We start from the raw sequence: 19,758 nt of genomic DNA on the forward strand, positions 1-19,758 counted from the left end.
TTTTTGTATGCAATACGCGCGCGGCATGACCTGGTACAAATGCCAAAGAGCACAACAATCGCTTTATAGCTGGTATACAACGTCATGTTACATCAAAGAATTTGACAGGACACTACTGTCCTCTGTGGAACGCGCGCTTCCTCTAGGCGAGGCGCATGATGTCGAGCTGAAGCGAACTCGCGGCGTGGATAAAGAAGTCCTTCTTCTACGCGCGATCCTTCGGTATGCATTCAACACTACGTCCGGCCAGCGAGGCTGATAAAAGGTGTGGTGAAGCAAGGGGTGTCTCCAATCATTGCCCATGTCTCATACCAACTACCCACTTATTAGCAGGAACTAGCCAATCGCACCTATTCAGGACTATGGCTCCGTTGCTCACGAGGTTAGCGGCTGCTCACCACCACCGTGAGGCTCCACAGCAACAGCACTTGACGTTGCTTGGACCCTCATCCAGGGGGCACCATTATGCGTTCTTGACTCTGCGCACAGACAAGGCCGGCGGTTCTTGCTACGGAGACTTGCTTGACAGGTGCCAGACAGAGTACTCCACCGTGATACATGCTGTATATAAGTTCTCATGCCTCATGCTGCCTGGAAGACATCAACAGCCCAGTTCTGAAGATTCCTTCGCTCGTCGCTTCTCAAAGTATTCACTCTTTTTTCTTCTTTTCATCGTTCCTGGAGAATCGATAGGCCGGTCCACCTTCGCTATATACCTTCCTTTAGACCCCCTTATTCACTTTGACGACTGCAAACTAGACGAATCAGTGTCCCATATTCACTATGAAGAACACTATCATTGCCTTTGCCCTTGCTGGTGCTGTGGCTGCACGCCCAACGGCTGTCATGACGAAGCGTGAGGTTCCTCAGGAACAGGCTCATCGCAACGTCAATCTCGCTGTCAGCACCATATTGCAGCAAAACAACCCCGCCAAAATTCAGGACCCTGTTTTTGGTTTACTCGGAGCAGCGGCAGCAGCAAAAGGAGCTGGTGACATTGCTGATGTTGGTGAGTTATTCTGTGATCAGGACCAGTGCAGTGAAGCTAATCGTTTCTAGACTGCCTTCAGCTAGCCACAGCCGACCAGGCCTTTACCAACGCCAAAAAGGCTGGTGATGTGGAGGGTATGACCATGGCGCTTATATACCGTGCTTTGGAGCGCAACACTGGCTCTGTCGGCCTGAAGTCTGTTCCCTGCAAATCGATTCAGGCAGTCAACCCTGAAATCGCTGCACTCCAGCAGCATCAGGACCCTGCTGCTGATGGCGCGCAAGCACTCAACAAGCAAATTGCTGAAGAACTTGCACGTCAAATTGCTTCCATTGGTGGCGACCCATCGATGGCAAATGAGGCTTCCACATTTGCCCCTGGAAAGATTGGCGACCCAACCGCAGCTGGAAACACTTGTGATGACGCGACTGATGATGCCGGATGTATTAACACCCTTAAGCTTCGTGTTAACGACCTCAGTGAGGCCGAGATCGCTGCTGCAGTCAAGGGAGCTACCAATGGTACTGCCAATGATGCTGCCAATGGTGCTGCTAATGGAGCGGCAAAGGGAGCGGCAAAGGGAGCGGCAAAGGAAGCAGCAAAGAAAGCAGCAAAGGAAGCAGCAAAGAAAGCAGCAAAGGAAGCGGCAAAGGGAGCTGCAGCCGACAACAAGAACAACAAAGCTGCGGAAGAGCAGGCTATTACTTGTGGAAATGGAGCTGCCGCCGCCAACGGTAATGCTGCTGCTGCCAACGGTAATGCTGCCGCCGCCAACGGTAATGATGCTGCTGCCAACGGTAATGCTGCTGCTGCCAACGGTAATGCTGCTGCCGCCAAAGATAATGCTGCCGCCGCCAACGGTAATGCTGCTGCCGCCAAAGATGATGCTAGTAGCAGCAAGGCGAGTGCAGACTTTGGCAACTGCGACCCTACGATTGTCTTTGGCCTCCCATCTGATCGCAAGGAGGATGCTTTCGAGCCTTCAGATCTGAAAACCTTCAACCATGGCTCGGCTCAGAAGATTGCAATCATCTCTGACTTCATCTGCTCCCAGCTTGCCAACAAGTGTGGTGCAAGCGCCGCAGCTGTCAGTACCTGCAATGCTGCAGCATCTGCCGCTAATGGGCTTCAGGGCCAGGCGGCTGCGACTGCCTTCAACACTGCTCTTGGACTGTAAGCGAAGCAAGGCCATTTGAGCAGATGTGATGTGTAATTTAGCAATGAAGGCGGGATGGATGAACTGGTCATGGGAACCCTTTTTATGATAATATACTTAGTCACGCGTAATACGACGCGAATACATCTTCAGCAGGGCATTATTGTTCAATGTTTTGGTACCATGTGAAGTGACCTGGCATTTGTGTGACATGGCAGAGTCTTGTCCAAATCGAGGCGCCGACATGCAATGAATCGATGGCTGTGATGAAATGAAGCTGTAAGCTTGTAAATGTGGTGGAGCGCATGCCGTCCCCGCACGTTGACTATTGAAGACTTTGTGGGTTTGGAACAACACACGTGGAGCTTCCATAATGGGCGGCAATTCGGGCCTCGTGTTGTGTTGAGCCCACTTTTTGACCCTCTGCAAACTTAGGATAGTAATTGCAAGAGAAACGACAACCAATGACGCATTGAGGGGAGACGACCTGGATCACAACATGTACGCATTAGGCGAGACACGTGCGCCTCTGGTTATTGGTGTGTGATAAGATGCCGCGAGCCAGACCGCTTTCGCAGCCAAGCGCGGGATGCAAGGAAAAAAACGTTAGGGAACTCCAGTCTGACTTGCAGACGGGCCAGAATAGGGGTCTCGCTTGCCAACGTCGACCTTGATGAAGGCCGCGGTCGATCAAGAATGGGCAACTCGGCCAGGCACCATGGCGATAGAGATTGTAATGAAGCGAGAAGCGCGTGCCACCGATCACCAGCCCACAGACGGAGACAAAAAGACAAAAAGGACCAGCTTAGACGAGTCATGCAGCATTTGCAGAGTTGATGTTTGTGCCGTCCGTGATGCCCCACAGCGGAGCACAGCCTCCAGACTGACAGCGAATTGGGGTACTCCAGCTTGCGAATGCATCTGTGCGGTGCAGCGCTGGCATCTTCTGGCGGCGTGCTGTTGGCTGTGGCCCATGGTGCGGCGGCTGCAGTGGGTGTGGAGAGTGCAGATGCGAGGGGTAAAGCAGCACTGTGGAGTCAGCGAGGCTGGCCGCGCAATATCGATGGCAATGGCAGCAGGAGAGTGGACGAGGTGGAAAAGTCGTGGCAGGCATTGGTGCTCTGCAGAAAAACACAGGTTGAGTATCCGGACGTATGCAGGGGCCGTCGAAAAAGAGGGCCGCCGCTGCGGTAAGCAGGCACGGGCCACCTGGGGCCGTATCGGGCTTAGCGTTCGCATAGAGCGCGTTGGAGCGCGTCAGTTTCGCTATGTGGTCGTCTGCAGCGCTGGCAGCTTTGTAGCGGCAGCTCGACGTGGCCGAACACAGCTGCAGAAGACGGTCTTGTGCGCGAGGATGCACACCAGCCGCCCCGGACACGTCCAAGACCGTTGCAACAACAAGCCGGCAGTCGTCGTGTGCTTGGTTTTTCGATGGGCGCGTCCCGAGGGCTGCTATCGACGATCTTGGCCATAGCCCGTGCTCCTGTCCTGGCACTAGCGGCCAACAACCGTCCACGGGTCACCCGACTTGAATTTGCGACCCCCAACCATCACCTTCACACTTCACGACCTCACGATAATTCCGAGCCGATCTCGCCAGCCGCACGCTCGTCGGCCCCGAGACCAGGCGCCTGCTTGACGACTGTTTCCTTGCCTCTTCTTCTACTCCCGTCTTTCGTTTTGCGCGCCCCCATGGACGCCCAGTAAAAGCGCCCACTTCGCTTCCGCCCACGGAACCGCTCTCCTCACCGCGACTCACGACTCTTGCCCCCATCGCCAGCATCCTCCACCTCCGCCGCCACCCCTCGCCACACTCGACGCGTCTTCCACCTCCTGTTGAGACTTTTGCGCTTTATCTTTTGCTTTTGTTCCTCGCGCTATCGACATCGCGCCCCAGCACCCCTCGCAACGGCCAGCTACGCGCCTTTGCACACGGAGCTTGTCGCCCATCTTCTTATCCGCAAGCCCTTCCGCCATTGCAACAACGCCAGTGATCCGCGCGTCCGAAATCGCGTGTCGTTGCGATAGTTGCACCCTCTCGTATTAAAGTCGCAGCTATCCTGCTCGCACGTGTAACCACCCTGCAGCCGCACAGTCGCGTTTGCAGTGTTCCAAACACCTGTTCGAGCCCAGCCAAACAACCAGCGAACCCTTCTCAGCACTGTACGAACCACTGTGCCATTGTATGCATTGACCGCTCGTCGCGCGTGCACTGTCCAGACCTGACGGCGTCGCTGAGACTGACCACTTGGACCCTCCCATCCAGGTTCAACCCGACAGCGTTTCGAAACAGTGGCTCGTCTCCTATTTCTGTGATACATCAGCAACCATGGAGTCTGAACGCTCCGTTTCCACTACCCTACCAAGGAACTTCATGTTCCACTATCGTGACGGCATTGCTCCACAAACACCAGAGCCAGAGCCGCAACCAGAGCAACTGCAGCCACCACCGCCTCCCCGCCAAGTCCTCAAGGTCCGCCGCCGTCGTGCCACCATGGTCATGAACCCCGACGACATGGACGCAGTCATGCATCAACAACCCATCCCCACTATTGAAGCGCCGGAAATCATGTCGGAAACCCCGAGTGAGCTGCCAACCTACTCTCTGTCTCAGGACGACGCCTTTCTATCTCCAGGCTTTAGCTATACTCGTATGCTCTCGCCGCCAAAGACTCCTGCTCATCAAGTGAGAACCATCAGCCACTACGAAGGGCCCCAAGACTGGTCGGATGTTCCAAACGTTAGCCAGAGCGAGACCTCTAGCAGACCCACCTCATCATCCGGCTTCTCCGATTCGTCTCTTTCGTCTTGCGACAGCATCGGGTCCTTCATGTCAAGAAGCGGCAGCTGCACAAGCCCCGAAGATGAATCGTCTGACCCATTCTCCTTCTGCCCGCCACTACCGCAACTTCAACGCCCGGTCTCGCCATTGATGAACCAACAGCCAACACGTTCTGCTAACAAGCTGAAGCTAAGAGCCAATTTCACAGAGGAAATGGACTACCACCTGTGGATGACTTACATGAACTACCTGCAGGACCCCACAGTGACGCCCTTCAAAGCTCTCCCGAGCACCACGCCGCCGAATGGTGTATGTCACCGCGTGGCGAGGATGGCTCGAAAGACTTGGAAGGGCCCAAGGCAGTCCCGCGTTGGCGGACTCCGTGTACAGACTCAACTTGGCCAGCACGCTGGTACTCCGAATGCCATGAAGCCGAGCAAGAGTGGCAAGTCCTTCGTGCGATACCCTACCGAGAAGCAATGTCGAAAGCGTCTACGAGATTTGGCCAAACAGAAACCTACCTTGTCTGCACACTACCAACGTCTTCTCCATCGATCACCCTCACCACTTCAATCCTCTCCGCCTCCAGAGGAACCGCCATCGCAACCGTCACAATCATCGTCGTCTTCAGTGCCGCAACAACCTTTGTCTTCGCCTTTCTCTCAGGGATCGACGACCTTCTCGACCCGTGACATGAACCTCTCGCTAGCGACCAGTACTGCTGTGTCAATGCAGTTGGGCAACCCACTGTCACAACTCACCAAGGATATTACACCACGGCCGACAGCGAGAACATGGTCAAGTGCCCGATCTTCTGCTCATCAGAAGTCGCAGTCACTCCACATCGGGCTCGGCCTTGGGCTAGGCACTGCACTAGGCTCTCCTTTCCACGCAAAGCTCGAAGCCAACAAGCTTAGTATGAGCCAGAATAGCGCACGTACTTGGCATGCATCTTCAACGTCTCAGCCACCACGTCTAGGCTCTCCTTTCCAGTTACACGCACCGCGACCAAGGTCCAAGGTGTTCAAGCGTCGTGCCCTTCACAACAGCTTCGAGGGAAGGGTGCGTAACCGAGGAGAGAGCTTCGTCAATGAGATTTTTGGAGCTCCGGCAGAATCGAGCCACCGAGGTGTCAGGAATCGTGGCTTCAGCTTGGGCGACATGACGGAAGGAGCACGACGCCTTCCTCTAGCCAACGACCCTTCGGGCTTCAACCCATTTGCAGACTCTCGTTCTGCCTTGTCGAGCCCACACTCACCCGCCGTAGCAAATGATGTGCTCGGTCAATCTACTGCTCGCCTAGGGTCACCATTTGTCAGCCGGTCAAATAACATGTTCCCTCGACCGACCATGTCACACAGCTTCGAGGCTCCCGCATCGTTTGAGCAACGGTTTGCCGGTATGCCTCGCGATGCCACTCGCCTGTAGCGATCATAGGGTTCGACGACGATTTCTTCCAGTCTGTTGTGCGATCAAGCACAACGACTGCATCATTGGCGTTATGACGGTCAGCCTCTTGTGCTGTGGCAGCATATACTTGCCAATTTGCTCAGGACGGCGAGCCTGCTTATTTCGAAAAGCATTTCCTATGTTTTGTTTATACCAAACCGTACACTCGGTTGCCGACATTGTACTGATGGCGAGGACGCCCCCGGTTGTGTTTACCGGGCTTACGATTTTGACATGATGATGCGGCTGAAAGTGTTTCCAATTCACTTCCGTAATACGAGGGCAGGGTGCTGGGAAGTCATGGTGACATGCAACATGGAGTTCCATGATGACCAGAAGAAGACCCTGACCCGATTCGGGCAATGAGACAGGCCAACAGCCTGCCTCTGTCCTAAACCATCTCTTTTGTATACTTGGTCATCTTGTCTTGACTCAAGCCTCCACTCATTCTTGGCCCACTAGACGCTGTGGTGCTTTATTTCCTTGTGTTTGTGTTTTTTTTGTTCTCCACCTTGTCACGACGGTCATGATGAAGGTTATGATGAAGCGACGGGATATGGACCTGAAGGGGTATTCAGTCTTCACGAATCTCAACGATTGTCTCGAAGCGTGAAGGACTCATACCTAATGTCTCTTTCTTTGAGCAAACTCTGCTTCGATGCGGAGAAAAGGGATCGGCTGGACGGGTGATGCGGGCTTGGACGAGGATGAGGATGGGGACGAGGAAAAGCCTGTGCACTCTGATAGATTAGCTGGTCCCGAATGATGACGAGTCTGAGGCAGACGAGCTTGTAATAATGATTGAATGAATGAATGGAATGGATTTGACTCGAGTGAGCTTGCCTGGAGTGGAAAAGAGTGAAAAGAGGTGATGGTGTGTTCCACATGAGCCCCTCTTGGTACAGTGAGCTCCGCAACGCCGTGCCGTAAAGTAGTTCCGTAACGTGGGTGCTGAGCACAGGCGTCATCACCGTGTCTATGCCGAAAACAGCCCCCATGACCCATGAATGACCAGGCACACACTCACAAGCACACATGGACGAGTACAGGCACACACACGCGCACACAGACTTGGAACCTAATGAGCCAAGCGCCGGGGAAGCATGTGCTGAGACTCGCTAGGAGGAGTGACCTTGCCAATACAGGGTTGATGTTTACAGCACAAGGGCAACAATGGCTCTTGAAAACAAACAAAGACGAGAAAAACTCGTGCGTGCCTACACACCATCTTATCTGCAGCTGGCCCTGCAGTCAGCCGGACGGACATGCTGTACATACATAGGTATATACGATTTGCAGCCAGGGGCGGACGTCATTCGGAAAGAAATTTGGCAGGCGGGGAGGCAAGCGGGAGGAGAAAAGAAAAAAAGAGATAAAAGCATGCAGCAAAGAGTGGATGCACCAGGCCACAATGAGCAAACGGCAAAAGCTGAAGCTCTGGCGAGCAACCGCACGGATCAGTCCGTCTAGGCATTCCGCCGAGGCCTAACGTTGTTTGCTCGGGGTGGTGGCCGTAGCTGACCGGCGGGCGCCAGTTAGAGTGCTGGAGAGGAGAGAGAGGCAGACAGAGAAGAGAAGACCAGATGGGCCTTTTTTGGGTGCAATATATCTTTTCGCACAGTGCAGAAAGAGACGTTCATTGTCAATATCCATGGAAATGAAACAAGCAGCGAGCAGAGGATGGATTCGTTGCATGGCTGGCCGTGGCCAAGGATGGCTTGCAACCCCCAGCCGCCCCCTCGCCTTAGCCGTGCCGTGTGCGTGTGTGGTGTGTGTGGAGAGGGCATGGTGTGAGTAAGAAGAGTCAGGCTGTGTGGTTCTTTGTCTCGTCGGGTGGTGCGTCAAAATTCACGTCAAGACGCGTCGGGACGCGTCGCGATGGGCAATTCTCGCGCCCAAAGCGGAATGGCGCTGGGCTGGTGGCAACGAGGGGAAGCCGCCTAGTGTGCTCTGCACCAGCCTGGTTACTCTTTGTCTCTTTGCATTGCACTAATTGCGCGGCCACCACAACATCAGGACGGGATTTCCGGCTGCGGGCACGACTGAGGGCCTCGTATCGGCTCATGGCTGCAGCGCTTGGTGACACCATATCACTCGTCGTTTCCATGGTGATTTGCCGACTCGCGTCCTTCACCTTGCAATGGTGCGGCTGGGCTTATGCCATCAACCACCGTCGGACTAATTGGCCCTTTCCTTCTGTCGATTGATTAGCAAGCCACCCTCCCTCTCACCACTTCCCACTGGTTTCACGCCCCCGGCTTACTGTGTCCATCCGTGACCTCGCGACACCATCTCGCATGCTTCTGACGCCACTTGGACGCTGGATCCATGGAAAGTTTCAACTTGAGGCATGTTGGGCCCCACCCCCCTCTTCCCGGTGCCGGTGCCTGGAGAATCGAATGCGGAAGGTTGGACGGAAGCCTATCTGTCCGTCTGTGCCAATATAACTATGGCAACTGTGGCACACCCTAAGCCCCTCCATCCACAGTTGGGAGTATTGAAGGCTTGACTAGACTTTGCAACATGCTTTGTATCCTGCTTCCTGGTCAAGGATGGCTGTGCTTGCATCTTGTTTCGCTCATCACTACTGTGTACGGCCTACATGCTTTCTTGTCCAAGGGTGGTCCTGACACTATTGCATCTGCTTTCTTAATAGTCGATCGATCGTCCAACCTCGTTAAGCTTCCCCTACCCCCCTTCGGGTTGCAGTTCGTTATATTCCATTGTTTGCTTTTCGCCTTGTCACTTGCTCCCTGGCTTTTCTAGTATCGGTCAATAAAGTATCACTTCAAACCGCGGAGTCCGGAAAGCTTTACCCCTCGGCTCTCAAATGATAGAAAACGGTACGCGATTTGCGTTTGCAGTAGCGATGATCAACGCACTCTGATTTCGGGCCTTCACGGACGATCGTTAATAATCCTCCCCTGAATCCAAGACGGCGAAGTCAAAGTCCTACCATCCTGGTTACTGTTCAGCAAAGCAACAAGTATAATCTCTGACTACCCATCGTGCAACTTCGCAATTCTTTTTTTTTTAAGAAAAACCCCTTCGAGTCGATCCGGGTATGCCGCTACACCGAACCAATGCAAGGCTTGTCCACAAGAGTCCCGTTGGAATAGCACCTGACCAACCCAACTCGCTTAAAAGGATTCGTCATCAAATACGCACGAGGACATCAGAAGCTGTATGAAGTGGTTGAACAATAATCTGACGACCAAGGAATTAAATAAACCATCTCCATCCGCTCCTGCACATTGACTAGCATCGGCTATGCGGTTGTACCTCATCGTACCCACAATGAATACAAATGCAAGCTAAGTCTTTTTTTTTCATTACTCTATATAATTAATCCAACACAGTACCACTAAAGTGCCACTCTTTGAAAAAAATCAATCTAAGTTGTATAACAAAAAGACCTCCAACGCCTAGCTACATTCACAGTTAATTATGGGGTATGACAACCAATCGTACAACATATGATACCTCGTACGCTCGTTCCTCAGTCTTTACTAGATCAAACCCCGTTCTCTCATTTGAGCCTCTAGGGGATGACGGGATTCAAGAGCACTGCTTCCCGCCTTTATGAGGAAATATCACTACCGTTCCTCAATTGCATCTTGCTCATATCACCGTTCTGTGGCATCTGAGCCAGCCAGGTGGGCGGTGCCATACCAGTCTGATCGTGGATGGTGCTAAGCAGAGGAGGCAGACTCTGGAAGAGATTGCGGATCGGAGCTGCAGGGTCAGCCATGCCCTCGCCCCCTTGGCTCCCAGTGTTCCAGACATTGATCTTGGGCTGCAGACCCCTGATGGCTTGGCCGTTGGCTTGAGCCAGCTTCTCGTAAGTGCCGTTGGTGATCATGAGATACTGCATTAGGCCTTGGGGTCCACCTAGGACATTGGCCATGTCGCCGTAGGCCTTTGCCATTGCGGATAGACCTTCGGCTTGGCGTTGCTGCTTGATGAGCTCAGCTTGAGCCTGGCGCTCCTGAGCAAAGTACTCAGCTTCAGCGGCTCGTTTGGAGACGATGAAGTTGGCTTCTGCCTCACGCTCCTTGGCTTGAAAGTTCGACTCTGCATCTCGTAGGCGGCGGAAGGCGACCGCCTCGGCCTCGGCTTGCTCGCTGTACTTTTTGCCCTCTGCGGCCTTCTCTTGAGCATAGAGTTGTCCATCAGCCTTTTGTTGCGAAGACTCCTTCTCAATCTTCGCCTGCACGACCTTGGTAGCTCGGAGACGCTCAAGCTCCATGAGTGCCCTCTTCTTCTCGACTTCCATTTGAAGCTCTGCGTCGCGGCGTTCAGCTTCGCGCTTAGCATTGATCCTAGCTACGTTGAGGTCCCTGCTAATCTCAATCTCCTTGTCAGTAAACTTTGCATCTGCCGTTGCCTTTTCGGCCTTGCGCTCGGTTTCGAGGACAGCAGTTTGGGCGTGGATCTTGGCCACCTCTTGCTTGGTCTTGCCCTGCTTTTCAGCCTCGCCAACTTCACCCTGCATGCGAGCGTGGGCAACATCGACCTTTGCTTGGTTCAGAGCACCCTCGTGTGCCTTGCGTGAGAGAAAAGCAAAGTACTCTGACCCTGGTGTGTCTTGCAGTTCCTTGACGTTGGCATTGTAGATACAGAGACCGAATTGGTCGAGCTCCGATTGTACCTTTAAACACTGGTGAGTATGTGGTTGATTTGAATGGCGAAAAGGTGAGCATTACCTGTTGAATGACCTTTTCCTTGAAGATTCTGCGCTCGCGGAACAGCTCCTCCATGGTCATGGTGGAAACGATTGATCTTGTCTCGCCCTCGATGATTCCCTTGACAATGTCCTGGACATGGCTGCGTCCCTCAGCTACCGCAACCACTCCCTTTGAAGCAGTTTGTGTCGGTCTGCCATCACTCTCGCCTGTAAGCAGAACGGCATACTTTTCCAAAGCTTCTGGGTTATCCGCAGGACCGATTGTAAAGACTGCTGGGAGAGAGAACTTAAGCTTCTCAATCGTCATTGCTTGTAGCGACATGGAGAAATCGAACGGTGTAATTGAGATTTTGGAGACTTTTTGCAGAGGGTAGATGAAGGCCTTTTTCTTGATGAGAACCTTTTGAATTCCTACTCCCGTAATTACGAGGTAGGAATTCGGCTCTGCGACGTGGTACCACATGATGGCTGATGGTTTTTTCTAGATGGGACTGAGATTGCTCAAGGCGATGTGTGCTGGTGATTGATGCTCGATCGATGGAGTCGGTGGTGTGTTAATCAGGTAGAATTGGGGTGTGGATTGACAGGATTCTTATATGCCAGACTTGGAAAGAGATACAAGAAAAAAGAGGTGAATGGATATATATTTATACCAATCAGACGTATTCGACTATTTCACACAGAACACAAGATATCGTACCGTAGGACCAAATCTTGAAGCGGTGATAATAATGAATTCGGTATTAGTGAACCATCCTAGAACAGCAGAATGATATGCCTTTATACACCTTCAGCCTGGCCATGATACGCTCCCACAAGTACTAGCACCGTAAAACACGGCACGTCCAAGTGCGCAGTTCGGTGAACACATTGGACAATAGTGGTGAGAGGAGCGCACAGACCACATCTGAGCCGAGGGGCCGGGGGTACTATTCGCACCTACTAGTACGATTCTGCCTTATGCACAGCCACAACCTGTGACCTACATAGGAGGCCTAATTGGGTGTACGGGCCCTTTTTTGCAATAGGTTTGTTCTTACCTCCCGGTGGCCCAAAGCGTTCAAGTCTGCACTGCAAATCTGATGATTTTCTCGGGCGTTTGCTCGGTCGTTTGGCGCATTGAAATGCGAGAGGCACAAGTGCTGTGTTTGTCTGAGACATGACATAGCCTTTTTTTTTCTGCGGAAAAAAAGTATTGACAACAGCATGTTTGCCTGACTCCTTCTCTCTTCTCGGTCAGATATGGAGTTTGGTTGGCCAAGATGGGTCGGCCCGGGTGGCCTCGGGTGTCCTTGATTGAAAGATGTCTGATTCGCTTACCCGTGTATGTTTAAGGCATCCTGTGACCACCACCAAAGTAGGGTATGACGGGACAATGGCTATGGCGATACTTGGCGCTAGTTGATAGACCTCAGTTGTGAGGCGGAGACAGGGCAGATTATCGTGTCTGCTTTGGGTAGGGGGGCTTGCCGTGATCCGCACAAGACCGGTAGTCGTTCTTCCTGGGTTTGCCATCGGACTACCGTACAACTGAGTAGCCTTGGTGACTCTTTGCCTGTGAGCACAAGGCTGGTCGTTGTACACCGTTACCAATTATACGAAGTTCTTCGCCAGGCAACCAAACTCGACACCTCACACTCTGGAGCCTTCTATCACACTTGGAAAAATGTCAGAGAAAGACAGCGATGCAGCACCACCACCATACTCACCCCACGCCTCGTCCCCATCACCATCAATCCTCGACCAACTAAACACCACACGTACCCAACACATCGAGTCCGTAGTCGACACTTACATCCTTCCCCTCATCCATCAACGCATCACCTACGCCATGGCAACAACGACCCTTGCCCTCCTCCCATCAGACACATCCCTCGCGCCCACAAAGTCAGACGCCTCCTCCTCCTCCAGTTTCCCCCAGGACGCCCCCTCATCCTCCTCTGACTCCAACTCCATCCAAGTCCTCGGCTTCGCCTCCGACACCTCTCCCCCCCACCTCATCCACCTATCCGGCCCCATAAACAGCACAGAATTCTGGAAACTACCAACCGTCCTGCACGAACTTGAAACCGTCCTGACTGCGCGGTTGAATCCGCATTCTACTGCCCCTACAGATCCGCCTAGCTATCGGGATACTACCCTTTCTCCTACTGCTACTGGTGGTCGCAGTGCAAGCGTACAAGCCCCATCGCCGCGTTTTTCCCGCCGCAATCTCCTAGCGAGAGTAATGCCGTCGTTGGGCCCGGAACAGGCGTCGCCAGGGAATAACCCAGAGGTTGGTGTGAGACAGGTTGACAGTGCTATTTCGGGAACGAGCATGGTTATGGTGAAAGCGAGGCTCGAGGAGATTTGTCTGAGGACAGTGAGCGACTTTGGGTTATACGATACGATATCGAAGCAATGTGTTATTATCAAAGTAGATGCGCAATGTTGACTTTTTCCGTGTCGGAACGGCAGTCAAGTTAGCCTCCCCCCAAGAAACAACTCTGTAAATTTGATGATGTGCCGCTTATTACATTGGATGATTGAAATGAAGACCAGGCATGAGGAGCAGGAAAACAAAAGTGAATTCCACTATTCTAACTAAGGGAGTGGTGTAAGCAAAAAAAAAATGGTGCGTGGTTGACGAGGGCAAAAAAAGTGAAACTCCCCCGGAAAGGCTCGAACTTTCAACCTCCTGATAAGCTACAGCTGTAACAGTCAGACGCGCTAGCCAATTGCGCCACGGAGGATGTTTGCGAAAGCGCTGAATGCGCTTCGGTTTTGAGTTTCGATGGAGATAACGGGTTTTACAAAATTTATATTGCTATGCGTGGTCACTTCAACCCAATGTTGGAAGCAATAGGAATGTTGTTTTCATTAATCGGCTAATGTGTGGGACGACCCAGGATCTATACTACGCTTGTTTAGCGAGTAACATTGAGTATGCCTGGCTCTTCTCAGAACCTCATCTATCGCCTATACTGTTTGTATACTGTATTGTCGCTATGCTTGTCCCGCGTCATCCCTCAAAACCACAATACCATACGGATCCCTATCTGCCTCACTGACCTCAACAATGACTTCTTCATCCGCCAGCGCCTCCCGAAACTCTCCGTTATCCTTGTACTCTTCCCTGACCTTTTTCCACTCCTCGTCCACAGCATCTTCTAGTTGCGTACTCATAACCTCGGCGAGGAACCCGCGCTCAGAATTGCTATGAAACAAGCTGATAACTACTCTTCCTTGCTCGATTGCTGCGAGTGCTGCATGATGGTCTAGCTCGCCCGTGAAGAGCAGGTCGACGTCTAGGCCGCTGAGGAGGCCGGAGCCAGAGCCTGCGCAGATGCCTACGCTTTTGATTTGCATGTCAGAGATTGTTTTACCTTGGGGGATTGCGATTGGGAAGCCCTTGGGGTTGTTGAGCCCTTTGCCTATGCGATCGAGGAGAGTGGGAAGGGGCTGGGCATCATCGAATCTCACGATGCGGCCCATGCCGGCGTTTGGATGTGAAGCGAGTTCCGGCGTCTGGGGTTTGATGACTTCTCGCTTGTGTGGAGCAGTAACGGGGGCTGTCGAAGTGAGTAGCTTGCCAAACTGGAGGGTACGCTGGCTCGGGTGGTGGTTCAGGGTAAAAGTTGGCCGTTTCTTCTCAATGAAGGGATCGTCGTTGTTTTCCTCTGTAGGATTTGAGGGCTCTAGTTGACCTGCGCCTGGAGACTGACCCACATTCTTTGTGCCTGTAACAATATTTGCTAGCCAATCTCCCAGTCCTCCTGGTGCTGCATCCAACGCTGTATGTGGACAGTATACACTAATTCCATGACTGGCTAGCCGCAGTAGCGATTGCTGTTGTGTATCCGCAAGAGTCAACGACTTCAGGCCTCGGAATATGATAGGGTGGTATGCGACGACGATCGAAGAGTTGAGTGCAATGGCCTCGTCGGCAACGGCTTTGGTCAGGTCAATGGTAAGGAGGACTGTGTTTGACTGGCGGCGAGAAGCATTGAATGGGGCTTCGAGTAGCAATCCGGTATTGTCCCAAGAGTTGTCTGCAAGCTCTCGCGGATATCTTTGTTTGCAATCAGTACTCTGGCAGAGCAAGTTTGTATGTGCTTGGTTCTCTGGCTGCGAGATCCAAACAATATTCAGCATGTGGGAGAGTGAACCTACAACTTCCGCATTGCCCTTACAACCGCCTGTGAGAACGGCGCACAGGTAGTAGTCGCACTCATTGCGAATCGCCGTGCCGTGGACGCAAACATACAGCCCTCAATGGAATAATTGCAAGCCCAAAGCAGCAATACTTTGCAATCACAAAGGCACGTGCTAACCATCCCTGCATCCATAGCCGACATGCGTCATCAGCCCCTCCCCGCTTGCGGTCTGCGCCTTTTCCTGATTCGGATGCCCAATCTTATCAGATCCGAAGATAGGAACACTGGAGGAATATCACATCATTACCACATGGATCCACGACACAAACTTTACAAAACACTCGACACTCTTGCGATCGATTCACAAGATACCAAAGCGATGAGTGCAAGAACGGATGCGGAGGCCACGAACGTGCAGGCTACCTCCGGTGTTACCATAGAAGGGATCAAGAAGAAGCTGGAAGATGGACTCGGTGCAACACATGTTGAAATTGAAGATTTGAGTGGTATGCATGAATCCCATTTTTCTACCCAGAAAAGGAAGAGGAGAGAGAGAAAGTAAAACGGGGCGGGCAGGGCCTGGCGTCGGGATATTTTTCTTTTCAGTCGCTCTCTGAGTCACAGGACTACGCTGATATTACAAATAGGCGGATGCGGGCAAATGTACGAGGCTATCATCGTATCACCACAATTTGCCAAGAAGACCACTCTAGCACGACACCGGCTAGTCAACAGTACGCTGAAGGAGGAAATTGCAGCGATACATGCGTGGACACCCAAGTGTCATACGCCAGAGGAATGGGAGAAGAAGAAACCACAGTAAATACGATACAACCTAGCCATAGTGAATGTATCCAAAGCATGGTTCACCGCCATGAGCAAAGCGCATTCCATGATACATAATCCCAATGGGTGTGATCATTGAGGGATCTAGACCACAGGACTGGGCTCCAAAGAGACTACATCTATTCTATATATCTAGCTCCCTAGCTCAGCAGCACCCGTATTTCACCACTTGTACGAGGGAACAAATCCCTCAATCTGGGTTCCTGCTCATCTTCGTCTTCCTCGTCATCCACCAACTCATCCGCAGCTATTATCTTGCCCTCGACCAATTCAAAATCCTCGCAGAACCTACCAGCAGCCTCTTCGTTGATATCTTGTATCATCTTTCTATTGCGTAGCTGTTTGATGTTCTCTGCTGCGTCGATGAGGGCAGATGGTAGGAACTCATCCAGCTGTTGACTGGCAGAGACCAATGCATCTGGTTTGAATGCTTCCAACTGGGGCACTGTCTTGAGGCTTTCGGCAGAGTCACTGATTGGTGCGAGCGCCTCAAGCAAAGTAACTAGGCCAGATTCATTGACCAGGTATTGATGTTGGTAGTCTGTTAGTTTGGCTACAGTCTCCTGGATTGTGTCTTCTATGTCGCTGACTCGCTCCTTGGTGAAGGCATATTGGGATAGAATTTCTTTAGCCGCAAACAAGCAGTTGACAGCGAAGATGGAGTTATCAGGCTCTTTCATGCCTTTCTGTAGGTTCTCGCAACTGCTCAAGAAAGGATCGAGGGCTTCTGATAGTACAGCCTGGAAGCCCTGGCCATCATCATCCGTTGCAGCGAGTGATGTATCATAACTTTTTGCAAGTACTTTGAGTATCTGCAATGCCTCTTCCAGGAATTCAGGAGGAGAGAGATCTGCTGGCGCCACAGCAAGATCACTTTGTACGTTGGCGACGTAGTCTCTCATGTTTGCGCGGAACTGCCGCATCGCAGAAGCTTCTAATGTGTCAAAGACATCCAGAACTTCCGAATCAGCCCCAAGCAGCTTTGCAAACGTTCCCTTGTAGAAGCCAATCAGATTGGCAATTTTGTATGCCAGGGTCGCATCATCATGACTTTGGATGACTTGTTCTGTTCGCTGTCTCAGCAAACGAGCTACACCTGCAAGATCACGGCTGACGAGTTGATTAAGAGCCCTTCGCCCATCAAACACCTCGGCATCTTGGTCGCCCCTTAGCCAGGGCTCGCTTTCTAAGCCAGCCTGGATGGAACGCTTGATTTCTTCACCATCCGAAATGAAAAGATTTTCGAGTGCCTCTCTTTCTGATACTGTCGTAGAGTGAGCCCAGGCAAGCATATCGCCCACATAGCGTAGCGGGTCGTGAGCGTAAAACTCGATGGGCTTGGTGGCTATGTGGTTTTCCGATGTCGAACCGGTCAATGCTGCATGAAAGGCGTCTGACAGAATCGACTCGCGAGCTTCAGCAAACGAGTCCAGACAACTTTGGAAAAGGGCAGGTCTTTCAGCCAGTACACGCAGAGATCGCCGGACCGATGCGCTGATCTGTGGGTTCTCCAGGTCCAGCGTTTTGAATTCGCGTTGGATCCACCTATAAAGCTTTTGGAAAGCAGAGTTGAGTTGTTTGGAGCTTCTTTCTAGCACCTCTAAGCCCAGTCGCTGATCTTCAGTCCCAAGAAGTACCTGGCAGTCATGATGTATCTTTTTTACACGAGTCAAGATTTGGAAGAATTCCTCGTTGACGGGCTCCACGGTAGAAGTCAACACAGTTACATCATCCTCCGTGATGAGGAAATGAGCAGCGAATGCGTTAAGCACTTGCTGTTTGGATTCGACCTGTTTCTTCTGGCTTATGAGACTGTTGGCCTCTTCCAAGACAGCGTCAGTCTCTTTGTTTGCAGCCGCAATATGGCCACGCATGTCAGCACAGTAGTTGTTCAGACTGCTGATTGCTGTTCCAATGCGCTTCAATTGCTGGAATCATTTAGTAGACTACTTTTAGTGTTGATATCCTGACATACCTCGGCAACCTGACCAAAGTCCTTGATGATCTCGCCATTGCACTGTATGACTTCTTTTTGCACATCGAGGCGAAGTTGACGGCGCGTCTCTGCAGAGTTTTGTACTCCACGTGCATCTAGAGTTTCCAAGGCATCTCGAATCTCAAGATCTGCATAGGAAGCGGAGAGCACACTTGTGATGCGGCTGGCTAGCGCATTCGCACCCTTTGAAGCGGGCGTCCCTGACGGCGACGAGGGAGAGGCGCCATTCTGGGGCGCTGGAACAGCGCGGTCGTGGAAATAGCTTGTCGTCATGAATGAATGGGTGTTGTGACCTTTACCTAGAAAGGTGTCATGTCGGGCAAACCCAGGGCAGGTGCAGCCGAGCTTATCGATAGATGGATCGATAGGTACCGGCGCGGCGCGTCACCTGCATGAGTCCCATGTCGATGAGGCGCTCGACGATAGCCGCACTCATCGCCGCCCACTTGTATCCTGCTGATACAACTACTGACCAGACTTGCGTCAGAGCCCATGGATTCAGGCCTCAACTTCTGGGGATCACGCTTTTGGTCCTCTGACCTTACTCGCCCATAAGACGCACCCATCCAGCGCAGCACGGCCACGCGCCCCGCCCGTTGGCTCAGCGCAATACCGCACAACGGCCATGATGGCATCCAACCTGCTATCCAGACTCCTCCCCTCTGCCTCAGACGACCTCTACGAAAACGAACCGCTAAACGCCACACACCATCGCAACTCTGTCTCGACTGAGGAGCAGCACGAGATGGACATAGACGAGGAGAACTTTGGTGCTCGTTTTGAGGAGCAGGACCTGGCGCACTTGCTTGAGGAAGCCTCCTCCAGCCAGATGACGACCGAGAGCCGCGCAGTCTCTCCAGATGCCAAACGTAACGCACCACCAGGCATCAACACAGCAAGTCGTATACCTGCATGGAGACAGCCTGCGCCAGCCCACACTGCGCCTATCGACGATGACGACGACGTTCCCCAGTCCCTGCTTCTCGAAGGCGGACATGGACCAGCACCGGGTTCAAGTAAGCGCGGCGAAGGTCTCCCCATGCCTGTACCAGGCCCATCCACGCGACAGACACGGGCACAGTGGGATGCTACCCGTACACAGCAACGGCTTCATGACGACGACAGAAGAGGGGCACCTTCACAACCTTGGGGGCATACCAGTAGACCTGGGCACTTCGCGGCAGATCCTCGGGAGAAAGCCTTGTGGCTGTGGGTAAATCAGACGGATCTGGATAACTATATGACTGAGGTCTATGAGTACTACGTTGGTTGTGGCATTTACTCGATCCTTCTGAGGAAGGTCCTGACGCTTCTGCAAACAGCCTTTGTCGTGGGCTTCATGACATTTCTTGGATGGTGTATCGACTACTCCAAGTTTCCTGACAGCAACAAGATGAGCCAGGTCTTGGTACCAAAGTGTGCTGCGAGGTCAGTTCCTCTATTGGACAACGCAAATTTCCAACTGACAGCAAGTAGAATACACGGCTTTTGGATACTGGCCTTATGGCTCTTCGTCATATACTGGCTCTACTCCTTCTACAACATGGTCACAGATATACCCCGACTCCGAGCCATGCACGATTTCTACCATTATTTACTTGATATTCCTGACTGCGATATTCAGACGATACAATGGCAGCAAGTCGTCACACGCATCATGGCTTTACGAGATTTGAACTTGACTACTGCTTCCAACCTGTCGCCAGAAACACGCA

The 19,758-nt window shown here is 52.3% G+C and overlaps 6 protein-coding genes across 6 annotated transcripts; 4 read left to right on the forward strand and 2 right to left on the reverse strand.

Moving 5' to 3' along the window:
* Nucleotides 1–783: 783 nt before the first annotated feature.
* Nucleotides 784–2,168, forward strand: PSV08DRAFT_398011 (uncharacterized protein; the record flags this gene model as incomplete). Its single annotated transcript, XM_014222827.2, has 2 exons — nt 784–1,009; nt 1,060–2,168. The coding sequence occupies 2 exons, from the start codon at nt 784–786 to the stop codon at nt 2,166–2,168; spliced, it is 1,335 nt and encodes a 444-aa protein (XP_014078302.2).
* A 2,132-nt stretch (nt 2,169–4,300) lies between these two features.
* Nucleotides 4,301–6,663, forward strand: PSV08DRAFT_2174 (uncharacterized protein). The gene has a single exon (XM_014222828.2). It carries the CDS (start codon nt 4,477–4,479, stop codon nt 6,355–6,357), a length of 1,881 nt encoding a protein of 626 aa, XP_014078303.1. The 5' UTR covers nt 4,301–4,476; the 3' UTR covers nt 6,358–6,663.
* A 2,166-nt stretch (nt 6,664–8,829) lies between these two features.
* Nucleotides 8,830–9,179, forward strand: PSV08DRAFT_2181 (uncharacterized protein). Its single transcript, XM_066092142.1, has one exon. It carries the CDS (start codon nt 8,902–8,904, stop codon nt 9,142–9,144), a length of 243 nt encoding a protein of 80 aa, XP_065949968.1. The 5' UTR covers nt 8,830–8,901; the 3' UTR covers nt 9,145–9,179.
* Nucleotides 9,180–9,712: 533 nt separating this feature from the next.
* Nucleotides 9,713–11,805, reverse strand: PSV08DRAFT_2184 (uncharacterized protein). Its single transcript, XM_014222830.2, has 2 exons — nt 11,085–11,805; nt 9,713–11,029 (listed from the first exon to the last, which is right to left on the reverse strand). The coding sequence occupies exons 1-2, from the start codon at nt 11,526–11,528 to the stop codon at nt 9,959–9,961; spliced, it is 1,515 nt and encodes a 504-aa protein (XP_014078305.1). The 5' UTR covers nt 11,529–11,805; the 3' UTR covers nt 9,713–9,958.
* A 794-nt stretch (nt 11,806–12,599) lies between these two features.
* Nucleotides 12,600–13,520, forward strand: PSV08DRAFT_256663 (uncharacterized protein). Its single transcript, XM_014222831.2, has one exon. The coding sequence runs from the start codon at nt 12,732–12,734 to the stop codon at nt 13,497–13,499; it is 768 nt and encodes a 255-aa protein (XP_014078306.1). The 5' UTR covers nt 12,600–12,731; the 3' UTR covers nt 13,500–13,520.
* A 377-nt stretch (nt 13,521–13,897) lies between these two features.
* On the reverse strand, nt 13,898–19,699 carry PSV08DRAFT_406548 (oligomeric complex COG6; the record flags this gene model as incomplete). Its single annotated transcript, XM_066093746.1, has 6 exons — nt 13,898–14,055; nt 14,089–15,116; nt 15,218–15,315; nt 16,203–17,975; nt 18,023–18,279; nt 19,696–19,699. 6 exons carry the CDS (start codon nt 19,697–19,699, stop codon nt 14,051–14,053), a joined length of 3,165 nt encoding a protein of 1,054 aa, XP_065949969.1. The 3' UTR covers nt 13,898–14,050.
* Nucleotides 19,700–19,758: the final 59 nt, after the last annotated feature.

This window comes from Bipolaris maydis (genome assembly GCF_028858645.1).
Source record: "Bipolaris maydis strain C4 unplaced genomic scaffold PSV08scaffold_1, whole genome shotgun sequence".
In the NCBI taxonomy this organism is placed as follows: domain Eukaryota; kingdom Fungi; phylum Ascomycota; class Dothideomycetes; order Pleosporales; family Pleosporaceae; genus Bipolaris; species Bipolaris maydis.

Bases quoted from the DNA above. Each gene is read 5' to 3' on its own strand.
- PSV08DRAFT_2174 (XM_014222828.2), top strand. From the start codon at position 4,477: ATGGAGTCTGAACGCTCCGTTTCCACTACCCTACCAAGGAACTTCATG.
- PSV08DRAFT_2181 (XM_066092142.1), top strand. From the start codon at position 8,902: ATGCTTTGTATCCTGCTTCCTGGTCAAGGATGGCTGTGCTTGCATCTT.
- PSV08DRAFT_2184 (XM_014222830.2), bottom strand. From the start codon at position 11,528: ATGTGGTACCACGTCGCAGAGCCGAATTCCTACCTCGTAATTACGGGA. The intron at 11,030-11,084 runs GTAATGCTCACC...CAGTGTTTAAAG, and splicing joins AGGAAAAGGTCATTCAACAG to GTACAATCGGAGCTCGACCA.
- PSV08DRAFT_256663 (XM_014222831.2), top strand. From the start codon at position 12,732: ATGTCAGAGAAAGACAGCGATGCAGCACCACCACCATACTCACCCCAC.